The sequence below is a fragment of the Papio anubis genome, chromosome 4 (assembly GCF_008728515.1).
Source record: "Papio anubis isolate 15944 chromosome 4, Panubis1.0, whole genome shotgun sequence".
Lineage (NCBI taxonomy): Eukaryota > Metazoa > Chordata > Mammalia > Primates > Cercopithecidae > Papio > Papio anubis.
The window spans coordinates 67847358-67863231 of NC_044979.1; the positions used below are offsets into that span (position 1 = coordinate 67847358).

Below are 15874 nucleotides of genomic sequence, written 5' to 3' on the forward strand. Positions count from 1 at the left end.
GGTATGGATCTTCTTGCCTTCAGATTTTAGAATATCCTTCTGTTAGAATACATACATATATAGATATGTACATACAGTCTCCTCTGCCAGGAACACTCCCCTCCTACTCCTTGACTTTTAATTGGCTTACTTCTATTTAACTTTCAGAAATCTCGGTATCTTTGTTCTCTTAGAGGCATCCCCTGATCCTCTAAATTAGGTGAAGTTAAGAAACCATTGTAACTTGGACCTCCAGGATGACAACAATTATTATAATTTTTTAACTTCTTTATATGTCTGGGGTGAAGGGAGAAAGATCCTGCATACTCTCTAAGGTAGAAATTATGCTTATTTTGCTTATGACTGTACCTCTGCTGATGCTTGGCAAAGTGCCTGACACCATTTTTCAGTTCATCCCTGCTGAATAACTAAATGCAGAGAGAAAATAAAATGTAATATTTGTCAGGTACTCCCAGTACCAATTGAGAGAAATAGTGGGCAAGCTATTTCAATATAATACCAAAGGACACCTTGGCACCTAAATTTTAATTGCGAATAGAGGAGATGCTATACCAGTGAATTTGGGGAGGGCTATAGAGAGCCCTTTATGTGCTTGTGTCTTCCATAGTCCCTAGGATATGACTGTGCATATAACGGGCAATCAATAAATAATTCTTGGATTAATGTTTGAATGACTTTTATTTGATTAAGGGAAGAAATTAAGCTCAATAAGCACTGCTGATTTTTCTTCTCTTTACTAAATGCAGATATAAGATTAAGGGGAGATATCGGAGATTTCAGGCTAAGAATAATCTTTGGGGTAATTCCTCCTTTATTTTAATTTATCAAACTGCTTTTATTCTGTTTTCTCTCCTAGGAGTTGCTCACTTATATCAGAAAATACTGTTAGTACCTAGCTATTTCAACAAAGAATAAGATTTCATATAATTTATATGACCTACACCTCATCTGAAGATATCAATGTGGAGATATCCAACCAGGAAGGAGCAATGTTTGTTTGATAATTCCAACAAAAATTGTTTGATTTCCATTTCAGTAATGAAAATATTGATAATGGCCTGTTTATGGGATTGCATAACGCTTTTGAAAAAAGTAAAATTAACCTTATGGAGTAATTTTTACAGATATTTTAAATGATTCCTTTTTGTGATGAAGCACTAAAGATATAAATGAAAAAGAGGCCATGGCAATTGTTTACAAGTTGCTGGCAGGAAGATGAGTGTGCACACAAACATGGCAGCAGAGTTGCTAGAACGTGGTTGAGTGAGGACAGAAGAAAGTTCCTTGAATTTGCCAGTCTTCACAGAGGACATAATTTGATTGAGGAGCAGAATTTTGCTAAGAGAAGTGAGGAAGGGTGACAAAGGCAAAAAGCATGGAAAAATTAGGGAAATGTTAGAGAACAAAGTGTGAGAAAAGAGAATGAGAAAGGAGAAAGAGACAAGAGAAAACCATAAGGTGAGTCTGGGTGGCAAAGTAAGCATGGATCAGAGAATTAAGACTTTGCAGATTATTTATTATATAATTTTGCTTTTTATCCTGAAGGTGAAATGGAATCCATTGAAGAATTTTGATCAGGGGAATAACATTTATTAAGTGCTGACTATACTCAAATTACTGTGAATTTAACTGTTAACCAAATAGTGAACTCTGTGAATAAGTGTTTATGCACACTTCTTTAAAGACGTTCCTTCCCATTGAGTTTAAAGGCCTTATTACTAGGAGTTTACATACATATGTGAAAGATGAATCTGAGAATATTACTTGAAAGATGATAATATTACTTAAAAATATTATGAATTTTATTACATAGAAAATTACTATTAATTTACTTAATCGTAAAATATAGATCCTGTTATCACTCTCATTGTGCAGATGAGGAAACTGGGGTACAGAAAGGTAAAGAAACAAATTACACTTCTACAAAGTTGTAGAACCGGTTTCACTTCAGCAATTTGACACCAGAATGGCTCTCTTGATTAAACCTTATGCTACGGTGTCTTTATGTTTGAGAGAAACATGATATAACTGAGAAGAGAGAGTAGGAAGAAGAAATTGGAGGGAGGAAAATGCCTAAGCAGGGCACAGAAACAAGATCAGACAATGGGAATACCCTGGAAAATAAATGAGGATTGAATTGATTGGCTGTCAATCATACAAAGAAATAAAGGAATCTAGGATAATTTTCGAATTCCTGACTTAGCAGCTGTTTGGAGAGTGGTTCATTTTATAGCAACAAGGAGGGGGTGGGAGGGGTAGGTTGAAGGAATAGTGGCAGCAGGGAATGATGCATTCATCTAGTGCATGTGGAGATGCAGATGCCTGTGGAGTTCCAGTGAGACTTCTTGAGAAGGCCCTGCATGAGGCCTGGAGGCCAGGTGGAATTTGGTGTAGTAGTGAAGAAAACACGTAGAATTAAATCCAGACCCCCTAATTATGCCCACAAGTCCCTACATAGTGTATCTCTGGCAACTCTCACCAACCTCACTCCCCTCTTGCTTCCAGTACTCTGGTCTCTCTGGTATTCTTTCTGTCCTTCAACACACCAAGCTTGCTCCTCCCCCAGTGCCTTTGCACTTTTTCTGTCATATGGAATGTTCTGACCATTACCATCCCACCTCTTTTCATTCAGATCTCAGTTTGAGAAGGCTTCACTGATCACCAAATGTAAAGCAGACCCATTAGTCACTGTCAATATTATGACATTTTTTAGAGCACATGAAATCATCTGAAATCATTTTCTCTATTCGTTTTTTTTTTCCTCTTCCAGAGTATATGCTCACTGGAAACACTGGCCTTGCCTTTTTTACCATTGTATCTTCAGGGTGTAGGCAGCAATGCAGACAACATAGTTGTACAATACATATTTGTTAAATGAATTAGTGAAGATATAAATATGTATTTGAAGTCATTATCTCTTAGATGAGAGTTGAGGTCATGGCATTAATTAGAATGCATTAGAGAAGCATGCAACTAGAGTGATCAGGGAAAGAGAAGAATGGCTTGACATCACTATTATTCTCTTCATATCTTCTTTAAGGATAAACGGTAATCTTTTCAACTGAAAATATAGGTGAACTAATTCTATAAATATTCACATTCAGTTAAAAATGGTTTCTTTTTCATTTGAAATTTATAGCTACTTATGCTTAAATAAAATATATTTGTCTACATTATATGGAAAATCTCTTTTAAGTTTCTGTCTATATGGAAACATACTAGCAAAAGCATTTTAATAAATCCAAAGTACAACCATTGTTAGAAATTAACAACAAAACAAATAACTAAAATAAAATGTATTGAACTTGGTCTTTCAAATAAATAAGAAAACACAGAGAACAGTAATAAGAACTAGTTTTTTTATATAGTAACTCAACATGAGGCCAGCCAATATAAAATTTTTCTCAGATACTATAAACTGCCCATACCAATTAAAATTCTAAACTAATGAGAAAAAGTGAGTAGACAGGCATAATTTACTTAAAGTTACTTACTTGTAGAGGAACAAATGTTGGCATAATTAATGTGGTGAAGTTAATGATCACAAGACCCTAAATGGGAGAATACAGTTAACTTGCTTTTACTGTTACTGCTGTTACAGTTATACCAGTATACTGTTATACTTCCTTTTACCATCGGCAAAACACCTTTATGTATTTAGGTCTCAGAATCTTTACCTGTGGAATAAGAGGAGTCAAACAGATATTTGAAAGGTACTTCTTGGGTTCTCTCTGTATGCTGTTAAAATCGGTGCACTGTGTTTACCACATACATCCTGTCCACAATCAGGAAATTTAAGTAACTGACCACAAGGGGGAGAACTTTAATTCTGCATTAAATTATTTAATACGATATGAAATGATTTGAAAGTACTTGGCTATGTGAGGTTGGGGATAGGCTGCTTCATTTCCACTTCCTTGTGGAAATTGGGACATTCAACTGCTAGTGATAGGTTTAACTTAATTGAAATGTGATTTTGTGTTTGTAGAGTTATGATACAGTCACCGGATGTCAAATTATATTTGTATTAAGCAATGATGCTCCATGAAGGTATCCAGATGCCTTTTTTTATTAAAGTGATGATAGTAGAATGTTAGAATTCACCGTGGAAGAGTTTTTCCTTTCAAATAATGTTGTTTAAGTTATTCTGCAAGAAATCTATTACCTTCTTGAATGTCAACTCTGAAACAAGGATAGGATCATCAACAGGGCAGTCTGTTGTGAAGTATTCATATAAAAAGAAAAGAATTAGAATAGTGCTAGCCACACCACTTGAATGTAATATGATCATTGGCTTCATATGAGTATATGTTATATGTTTGTTGTTACATGAATATTAAATATTATATGTTCATACTGTTAAATATTCATTTTTTTGTTTGGGTTAACTTAAGTACTTTTATTTTATTTAAAATTTTATTTTAAGGCAATTATAGCTTTCTTTATTTTTAAAAATTTTATTTGATTTTATTTTAAGTTCCGGATACATGTGCAGGATGTGCAGATTTGTTACATAGGTAAATGTATGCCATGGTGGTTTGCTGCACCTGTCTTCCCATCCCTTAGGTATCAAGCCCCACGTGCATTAGCTATTTACCCTGATGCTCTCCTTCCCCTCGTACCCCTGACAGGCTGCAGTGTGTGTTTCTCTCCCTGCATCTATGTGTTCTCAATATTCAGCTCCCACTTATAAGTGAGAACATGAAGTATTTGGTTTTCTGCTCCTGCATTAGTTTGCTAAGGATAATGGCCCTCTGTTCCATCCATGTCCTTGCAAAGGACATGATCTTGTTCCTTTTTATGTATAGTATATATTCATAGTATTCTATGGTATGTGTGTGTGTGTGTATATATATATATTTGATAAAATCCAGAAATTTTATCAATTTTTATAAATTTAAAATATATATATACACACACACATACACACACATATATATATACACACACACATATACATATATATACACACACACACGCACATATATATAACATTTTCTTTATCTAGTCTATGATTGATGGGCATTTGAGTTGATTCCATGTCTTTGCTATTGTAAACAGGGATGTGATGAACATAAGCATGCATATATCTTCATTCTACTATTATTTTCATTAAGAATTAACTTATGAGTCATACTAAGGCTTAAAAGTTCACATTTTTACTACATTTGCAAGGTATGAAGATAAGATTTCTGGATTTTATCAAATATACCCAAACATACACAGCTAAATGAGTCCGATTTAAAGACATTATATTAGTAACCTATATAAGTATCTCAGTAACTCATTTGTTACTGAAAACAATTTGTGCTTCCCCTTAGAAGCATTGTCACTCTCTTTTTAATATGTTTAGTGACAGCAGACCTGTCTTTGAGAGTGAGTATAGATTAAAAAAAATCTTAAAGTTACTAATTAAGTTGGAGTGTAATGATAATTTGGAGATCAAAAATTAGGTATAATTAAAATATTCAATCTCCCTTTGATTTATAAACCTCCTTTATTCAACTGCCATTGAGTCACAAAATGTTTTCAGCAATGGTAGTGTTACTTGGACAAATATAAATCTTCCAGAAGTGACTCCTATACGGGGTAAATTTATTTGAATAAATTCATTCTGATGTATTCACAAAAATGAACAAATAAATAAGTAACTGAAATTATTTCTAGTCACAATGTGTTTATTTTCCAGTTATGTTCATAGTTGAGCCTTCATGAATTCTTTAAAATTATGATATACTAAGTAAATCAGCAATTTTATCGTTGACAGATACTCTATAACTTCTTCCAGAAATGATTAAGATTGTTAATAATTCTCTTTTTGGCTTAGTGAATTAGGTTTCTATTGGTATTTCTCACGCCAAAAAGTATTATAGACCCATAAAAAAATCTATGCCAGGCAGTGTGGTGAATATACATCTTATTGCTACTTGTACATTCAGTGACTAGCACAGCGATTGGCCAACTAGTACATTTTTACCAGTAGCTATCCAATACATTTTGGTACATAAATTAATGAATAATAAATGATACAAAGAGCTTATATACATATATATTATTTTCCCCATTACATATGTATTATTTTTCCACAGTGCTGCATAATCATTCACCCAAACCTTAGTGGTTAAATAAACAATAATCACTAATGTTCACGGAACTCCAATTTGGGCAGGACTCAGTGGAAACAGCTCATCTCTTCTCCACACAATGTCAGCTGAGCTGGCTTCCCAGGTTTACCGGAGGCCTGGGATCTGGGGTCACATGTCTAGTGGATGATAAGGGCTGTTGGCTGCGACCTCAGCTCGGGATGTTGTCTGAAATTGCTGGATTTCTCACAGCATAGTGTTTGAATTCCAGGAGCTAGCATTCAAGTGAGCAAGGCAAAGTGCACAACATTTTTATGACCTAGCCTTCGAGATCACACGGAATCATTTCTTTTGTATTTTAGTGGTTGAGGCAGTCACAGAGGAGGTTTGCCTGCGTTCAAGGGGAGAGAGTTAGAAGCCACTACACAATGGGAGGAATAGCAAGCTCATGTTGTAAGAAAGGCGTGTGGGATTGGATATATTGCAGTAACCATTTCTGGAAAATACAATATGCCCTAATTTCTTATTTATAAACATACAATTTTTTATCCAAAGCCCAAACTTCTATTCACTAGCTAACTTTAGAAAATACTATTCCCAAACAAAATTCACCCTGCTAAAGAAATTCTGTCTGATCCAATAAACATTTATTATCCATTATTCTCTTATATATGCTAGTCTTCTCTCCCAAACCACTTTCACATTCATTCTAATACTGAACCAAGGAGTATATCTTTGTTAAACGTTTTCTCTATTCCTTTTTTGGCTGGGAAAATATTTACTTACGTTTCCAGTCAGTTTGTCACTGATCATTTACTACTGATGGGCCCCTGTGTCTTTTTCGCAGTTTAAAGAATAGACAGCCTATTGTTGATTAATATTAGGTGTTTTTTTCTAAATTGATATACATTTTGAAAGTTATATACTCTTTCTTAGCTAGAAGAATTCTCATTTTGTCTAAAACATTTTTTTCTATTACTAACTTGAAAGAAACTTCAAGTTCAGTTAAAAGTGAAAAACACCATTCTAATTAATGATGTATTACAAAATTTGGAAAATAGAATGGTCTTTCCTAAAATTTGATTCTGTTATGTAACAATGATGCATCTCATTTTTGTTTATTATATACATTTTGTTTGTTACATAAAATTTGGCCAGTATTTTCATATGCAGAACAAAATTTTCTGCAAACAAAAAATTTGAAGTGCACAGTGAGATTGGTTTGGCCCCCAAATAAGTTAAAAATTAAGTAAATAAAAAAATTAAAACTATGATATAAGTATTTTCTCCATTAACTCCAAAGTCTGTTTCATAAGATATTAAGGTAATTTGGGACATATATCATTGCCGTATTCAAAATGTTGATGTCAATTAATTGTTTAAACAAGCTAAAAACTTTTAAACAATGCGAAAAGTATTCATCTGGATAAAAGAAGGGATCAACTTGAAATTGGTCATATAGAAATCATATATAATTAGTTACTTTCTAGAAAGTGAATTGAGAAAATAACCAGATTGTTTATTTTACATAAAATCATTTAGAAGTAAGTTTTAATAGTGGGCAGATAATGTTTTCTGTGTACCCTGCCATATCCCTTAGCGCCTGGCAAATGTTTGTAACATAGAGGGATGTTCAATAAATGATGTTGCATGGAGTAGCACAATGCCATTTGAAAATGTATTTTCTTCTCATTCCAAATAGCTATTGTTTTCTGTAGCTTTATAATGGTCTCAATGCTCTTGATTGTATAGGCCAGAATATATGGGCTTTGGAAACATTTTTGATAATTAGATTTTGTTTTCTGAATGCAGGAATTTTACAGTGATTATTCCTTCACTTGTGCTCTCAAAGCCCTTCCTATATACTGCTACTATAATGATATATTATATTACATTACATACCATATCATAACTACTTCTACATGTACTTGCCTCTAACCTTAGGTTGCAAGCAACTCAAGAGTGGGATTTTTCTTCTCTGTTTTATACCCTCAGAACACTGTACTTCTGGTGTGTAGTCATGACTATTCATTAACTATTGAGGGATTGGATGACAATCTGAATTCCATTTGTCTTTTTTCATCCATTTTATTTTTTTTGAAAAGTGTCAATTCATGAAAATGATGTTAATATTTGAGAACTTATGATAAACTTATTAAACCCATCTATCTAGTAAAATAATGTATTGAACTCTAATATCACAACAAATAGATACATTTTAAAGTTTAGCTCAACATACTCTGTGAAGATTAATATATTACCTCCATGTATATTGCAATGTTCTGTTTCTTTTCTTTTAAAAGGGACAAGTAACTTTAAGAATGTGTTCTTCTTTATTTAAGTAGCACAAATTCCTTAAGAGACATGAGCACATTATCCCTCTCAATCCTAGAAACGTGAAGGAGCAGGCCATACCACCTCAGAATCCAGAATGATGTGTATGGGTCTATTATACATGTTTATAAATGTTGCTGGGTCCATGAATTCTTCAGATTTGCACAAGTACTTTATGATTTGTTCTGGAAGGAGCAGGTCAGGTGCAACTTGGTGTAAGTTATCACCTGGTCCTTTAGTGCCTACTTTCATAGTCTTGCAAAGATAGACTGACAGTTTATGAGTTTGTGTGAGAAAATCTGTGATGACCTCTTTTAGGGACTGTGATTGTGTCACATCATCGAGATACATAACTGGCACTTTTATCACTGAAACATGCCATTGCATAAAAAGCCTCATTGGAATGTTATGAGAAATGACTATAATTTTCATTTGTTGAATAAAAAATTCTGTTTCATCTTTGTCATGGCCAGTATAATCTAAAAGCACTTGGTAGAGAGTGTCGCTGGAGGACTCGAGGATATGCAGAATGGAAGTAGGATAGATGAGCAGCAATCCTGTCACTGTTTCTCCCAGGTGATGTTTCAAAACTGACTGAAACACTTGTTCATAGTAGTCAGCAACATCTTTTCTTTCTACCTTTGTTTGTATCTTGGCCACTAGAAACATCCTATGAAGAAGGAATTTCTTTAGGTGTAGTCGTTGTTTCTCCTCTTGAAAGTGCAGGTAATTGCTACGTGGGACTTGGAGCAAAAGATGAGGCCCCAGTGGCAAAGGCCTTTTGCTGCCCTTCTGGTTACGGACCGAAAAGGACATGATGAGTCTTATTTATTTTACCAGATGATTCTAGTTTTTAGCTTTTCATGATATTTACGCTGTCAGGGTGCCTTTGTAGTGATGAACTCTTGTTTTCATTTCTTCTGACAAGAAAAGAAAAAAAAGAATAAATCACAGTTTGTCAAATGTTACTAAATAGCAAAATCCCAATCTTTTACCAGTTTTATCAGGAAACAATATCTTTGAAATGAAAGATAATGTTAAAACAATACTCAAACTATAGAGGTTTTTTTTTAATTTACAATGAAAGAGCTAAATCATATCCTAGGAAAAAACTTTGTAAATGTCATGTAATGCTGATTACAGATTGTCCTTTATAAGATAAATTTTAAAAAATGATATTTTTATGGTAATTCTTCCAATTTCTTTTATAAATCTAACTGGTCTATAACTCTTTTTTAAAAATCCAAGGCTTTCTAAGTCCTAATTAGCTATGTAACTTTTAGTCAGGACCCTAATAGTTAATAATGTTCCTTGATTAATAACAGTAAACATTTCAAGGGAAAAGTTTTGGTTCTTTGTTTTTCCTCCTATCGACAAATCTCAGAAATGATTCTTTTTCCCCCCCCTTTATTATTATTTTTTTCTTGTTTTTGTTGTTGTTAAGGGCTACATGAAGGTTTTCTGCTACTTTAACTTACTCTGCTTACAAATCTCCTCAAATTTTTTTCCAGGTCAACTTACCATTTTTCTTTGTTTCCTGTGCTTCTGTCATGTACCTGTCCTCCAGGCCCTGCTTGTCCTCCATCAGGCTCCCAACTGCCAGTTCTCTGGTGTTCTCAGCTGTCCTGTGTTCTGCCTTCCCTCGGGCATATGTGAGTCAGAATGTCAGCACCATTAAAGGACCAGAGCGCCAAGTTTCTTAATTTAATACGGGTATCTTGACAAACACTTCAAAGTCACTGCAGAGGAAGTGTGAATGGCTTATTCCTGAATGGTTTATTTTTAGTCAGGTGCATTTGTAAGTCAGACAGATGGTGAGAATCTGGACATCTTTTTCCTTTCTTTTTTTCTTTTTGATAAATAAAAAGTATGGTTGTAGAACTCCTCTGTTCTACTTAGACACTAACTAAAGACTTTAAGAACACATATCTGAATCTATGTAATGGTGAATATGTGATGAGAAACTTCTATAGTAAGATTTGGCTTATTTAACTTAATGTGAATTTAAGAGCTGCACCTCTTAACATTGTGTCTTAAAAGATGCACCTCTTAAAATTGTGTCTTAAGAGATGCATCTCTTAAAATTGCATCCACATGAGTTCTCAACAATAATTTTAAAACAAGTTTAGAAAACACGTTTATTCAATTTTTAACAAACCTAAGAGTAATTTTTTCCCTGAGGTCTGTATTATCCAAACTAATGATCTGATTTTAATGAAAATACAATGATAAATTATCTAAGTAAATGAAGGTAGAGAGGTGAGTTAATAATTATTTAATGGTGTAATACATAAAAATGGACTATTCTCCCTCATTGTGATTCACTTTGTCACTCCCTGAAGCAATACAATGTTTCCCAAGATGTAAACCATGGTGCCAAACCATGTCATTGCCCAGTCTAGTTATTATCTCACTCTCATTGTTCTTACAGCTTTGCTGGAAGAATGTGTCCATGTTGACCAGAGCCTTCATTATGGCCTTCTCTCCTCTCCTGGTTTCTATGATATTGCACTTTCTTGGATTTCTTTCTAAATCTCTATATGTGGCCTCACCCCGTAATACCTTCCCACACCCAACTCTGGAAAATACTGAGGCTCTGCGCTCATGATGTGGATGGATGTCCTGCTCTACTTCTTTGCCGAGTTAGCTCAGTACTATCTATATGTCTCTTTTGTGAGGGCAGGTAAGTGGTCCTTAAAGTCACTCTTGCCACTAGATTGCACGATTGAAATTGGAAAGTGATCATGGGACTTTCCTGCGGAGCTTAGCTGTGGACTAAAAATCTTTTACAATCTGAGGCTCAAGGTAGACACAACTAGTTGATTGGGGTTGAGAAAGAAGAAGAAACCGAGATCCCATTCTAGATGATTTTTGCACAGAAAATTCTCAAATTATCTCCAGTCACTTATTCACAACTCTTCTCTCCTTGGATGGAACTCTGTCTTTTCAAATTTAAAACGAAAACATTTAAACAATTATTTTCCTCATTGAACATGTTTTCCTTTACAAATACCCCACTTGTGTCTAAATTAACACTTTTTTTCCTCTCAGTTCCCGGGCCAAAATCCTTGGTATTATTTTTTCATGTTTCCTCTAAGTTGTATACTCCAACTGTATTCTGTTACTAAGTCTTTTTACTCACTTTAATATGCCTTAAGGGTTCTTGATTTACACTACCTCTTTCACAGTCCTACTTCTTTATTTGGATTATAATAAGGGTCTCTATCCACAGTATTTCTAGATTTCTCCACCCCAAAAATTCAGCTAAGAGTGTGAAACCGTAAGCCCTTTGACAAATCTACTTTATAAGGTTAAAAAGATTCTGATTTTACAAAGTCCTCCCTGCTTATTTCCCCTCCATAGAATCCTGGGAGGCAAAGCCTCTGCCTTCACCACGTCCAGAGGGACTTCCGGTATTTATTTCCAATTCCCATTGATGGATTAAGCCAGAGAGAACATGGGGACATGCAACAGTGTGATTTGTTACCTAACACAGCTACTGATGAAAGTCAGTAGGAGAATTTATGAGACACTGCCACCCAGGAGCCCCTTTTCAGTGCATAAACTCAAACTAGTCTTTTATACACTGGTAAGATTCTTCCTCTTCATGAAACTGTTTTCCTTACTGACAGACCAATTTCTTCCCAAACATGGTCAAGAACTACCCCTCAAGATAAGGCTAACCCCAGGATGTACTGTTCCACCTCAACTTTCTGTTGACTTCATTTACATATTTTTATTATAATTATGTTCTCAAAATATAAAGAATTGCCACAGCAAATGAGAGTGATGTACTATAGAGTTTTGAACAAGATTGTTAACTCACCTGGTTAGATTCCCACTATCTTCTTGGATTCCCTGAATCTCAGAATAAATAATAAAAACTATTTCATAGTTCTGCTTGCTTTATCTTCTGGCTTTGCTCACTCTCCTCCAGATCTAGTTATTGTGCACTGCTTTCTCCAAATCTCTTTTTTAAGATTTCTATTTCCATGGGTATCACAACCTTGATGACTTCCCCCTTCTTCTAAATCATAGCTCCCCACTCTGATCAATACTTCCAACACAATATCTCTCTGATAAGCACATGTGTCTTTCCACTTTTTGCTGCTATCAAAAGAAGCTTAGTGGTAACTTTTTCTTACCATGTGTGCTTTTTGTTTTCCTTTTATTTCATATATCTAGATTCCTCCAATATAAACCTAATAGAAGAATGATATTTCATTCTTCTATTATTCTCCCCCAACTCTATAGAAAATCAACTAAGCTATCCTTTCTTCAAAAGAGTGATAATATCTTAACAAAGCCTAATTGTTGTTATCTTGAAAAACATATGAATTATCATTTCTGTAAGTCAAAAAAGGCAAGTAGAGACAATTTGTGTGGTTCAAACTAATACATTCAGAAGCAACAGTTTGTAATCTCCATGGATAGTTTGACATCTGTATTCAATTTTCCCAAAGTAATTTTCCATTTTCAATGCTTTTTTTTTTTTTTTTTTTTTTCTGTTGGGTTGCTTCCTCAAACTTTGAGCTTCATTGTCACATGGCTATCTGAAAAGTTTAAAGGCAACTTATTTCCTTATCATTCATCAGTCACACTCTGAACTGTCAAGGGTAAGTTCTGACTAGATAGAAATAGAAGCAACATGCAATTCAAACAGTTTTTGGGTCATTGTCATGTGTAATTAGAATTGTAGACTCTCTGCTCAATGGACATTCAGCATTTAAGTGCCCAGGTGCCACAATCCTTATGTGCCATCTATTAAGGGCAAGTTATTTACCCTTAGATGATGACTGAAGAGAACTCTTCTATCTGTCTATGTATCTGGATAAAGAAGCATTTGTGTTATTCTACCCAGAATGATCCGTTTAGAATAGCTATCCAAATTCAAGTTCAAACAACCGATAAGTCACAGAACCTTAATAGAAGCTTAGGATGCCAAGTCTTCTTTCAATTATTCTACTTATCTACCTTTTTAATTCAACTTATCTCACATTAATACATAGCATGTACTTGTAACTCGTGTCAAACAGTACACCTTACTATTACTGATATACTTTATGCCCTGGTTTCATTTTTCAGAACCAAATGCTTCTGAATAAACAAACTGAATCGTGTCCTTTTGTTTTTGTAAGCCAGATAGAAAGGATTAAAACAACTAAATACCATTTATTATTCACCATGTGCCATGCACTAGATACTTTTACATACAGTAACTAGGCTACTTTTAACAGTAACCCTATATGATAGACAGAAACTTTTCTACAATTTATAGAGGAGTAAACTAAAATGTAGAGTAGTTACGTATTTTGCACACAATTAAAATCTTCTCTCAGCAGCCTCCATATTCTGTCTACCTGAGTAAAGAGGAGGTAAATTATCTCCTATTTCTATCCATGACCACAGTGTAATTCTTCCCCTTGTCTATGAGATGAGATGATATCCAAACCAAAAGATAGCTTATGGTTTGGATAAAGTAAATTTAAAGAAAAACTTCTACATTATAGCTAGGTTTCAGCAGCATTTATCTACTATTATTATCTACTCATTTGTCTCAGATTTATTGATGCCTTTGGTGTACCAGGCAATATCATTAGGCACTATAAGAAATGTAAGTCTGAAAAATACCTGCTCCCTAATTTCAGGAGCTTAGAGTCAGGTACAGGTGACGAAATGTACATGAATCTGAGATGTTCTTGAGACAGAACAGGGAAAAACAATAAATACCATGCAAGTGATATTTAGTGCTTTAGAAACACCGATTTAGAAAGGGTAAATTTGGAGTTTTCTTAGAAACCTTAGTGAAAGAGTTCTCATTTGAGCATGGCCTTCGGAGAAACAGGATTGAGGGACAGCTTCATGAATTGGTCTCACATTCATTCCTTTAACATGTGAGGTTGTGCATTTACTAAAGTTGATTTCCATCTGGAATACCAGACTTTAAACTCTCACCTGTGCTTGGGTCCTAGCAAAACAAAACACTCTAAATCATTTCCTTTCACTTTATGTCTTATATCAAAATGATCAGCCAAAGAGAACTAATCATCTAAATAAATGGCTTACAGCTTGGGTAGAGCCTTTCACTAAGATCACATATAATAAGCTATTGAGTAGACAAAAAATATACTTGATTTAGCAAAGCAAATCTGAGTGAGCTTAGTTATCAAATCACTAGGTATTTGAATATTTATTGAAAAAGATGCTCCCCCTCCAAGAAAAAAAAAAAAGAAAAACAAAAACAAAAACCCAAACTAGATTACTTTCTCTTTCATTGACTCTCTTCAATAGTATTATGGAACAGTGTTTGGTAATTACTTATCAAGGAGAGCGCAGGCTAGGAACATTTAGTTATTTGATTACAACATTTAACATAGTTTTCATCTATCTGCTATTTGTAGACAAATGTGCCAGACTCTATGGAAATATTCTTGTGAATCAGATATTCTATCTGCACATGAAAAATTTAATTCTGTTAGTGGATCTTAAGATCCCCACGACTATGTTAGTACAGGACTGGATGGGCGTATACAAGTGTGCAAAGATATAAACAATGAATGCACAAAATGCAACATTTAAACCTGGCTGGAAGAATAAGCATTTAAGCTGGTATTAAAAAATAGATATGACGTGTGTGTGTGTGTGTGTGTGTGTGTGTTTAAAGCACAAAGAGCAGAGGGCATATGTTAAAGGTAGGAAGTGTGGCACATCATTAAGAAAATGGAAACAATGTGTTCTGGCTAAAGCACTAGCCCTCAAACCACAGAATCTGCAAATTTTGTTAAACTGAAGATTCCTGGTCTCTAGGCCTAAAATGTCTAATTAGTAGGCTTAAAGTGAGACCCCAAAATTTGCATTTTTGACCAGTAATCTCCCAGTCTCTCTACATACCTCACTTTAAGAAAGAAGAGGCTAACTCACAGTGATTCAAACCATGACTGTCTATTAGAATAATCTAGTGGAGATTTTTTTGTTTATTTAATTTTATGTTCATAGGTGTTTGGGGAACAGGTGGTGTTTGGTTACATGAGTAAGTTCTTTAGTGGTGATTTGCACGATTTTGGTGCACCCACCCAGCACTCAAAAAGCCAGTTCCCAGTCTTACTTAATTAGTCTGGAATGGAACCCTGGTGTGTATGTTTGTTAAAACATCTCCAGGTGATTCTAAATGTAGCCAGGAGTGGAACTGCTAGAGGGTGAGTTGTGGGGAGGAGAGGGGAAAAAAAAAAGTAAGTTGGAATCAGTTTGTGGAGGACTTCGATGCCACGCTCAGAAGTTTGAATTTTACTCTGTGGATAGTAGAGAATCACGAGAATTTCTTGAGTGCCCATAATCCTAACTGTGTTAAGGAAGTTGCCGTGAAGTTCAGAGGAAATGGAGACGGGAAATACTAGAGGTACCCAGAGCCCTTTTAGGAACTCTGCAGTTGGCAAGTGAGCCCTCTTATCTTCTGCCGG

The 15874-nt window shown here is 34.7% G+C and overlaps 2 protein-coding genes across 3 annotated transcripts in view; one reads left to right on the forward strand and one right to left on the reverse strand.

Annotated features, from left to right (window-relative positions):
• Nucleotides 1-15874, forward strand: part of ZNF804B (zinc finger protein 804B) — a 568262-nt gene that overhangs the window by 26352 nt on the left and 526036 nt on the right. The window lies entirely within an intron of this gene.
• TEX47 (testis expressed 47) lies at nucleotides 8398-10035 on the reverse strand. Of its 2 annotated transcripts, none has more exons than XM_003896357.5 (2): nucleotides 9939-10035; nucleotides 8398-9337 (listed from the first exon to the last, which is right to left on the reverse strand). In XM_003896357.5, the coding sequence occupies exon 2, from the start codon at nucleotides 9231-9233 to the stop codon at nucleotides 8472-8474; it is 762 nt and encodes a 253-aa protein (XP_003896406.1). In that variant the 5' UTR covers nucleotides 9234-9337; nucleotides 9939-10035; the 3' UTR covers nucleotides 8398-8471. The 2 variants fall into 2 exon arrangements, with proteins under 2 accessions (XP_003896406.1, XP_031521147.1); XM_031665287.1 differs by having other exon boundaries at nucleotides 8398-9334; nucleotides 9939-10025.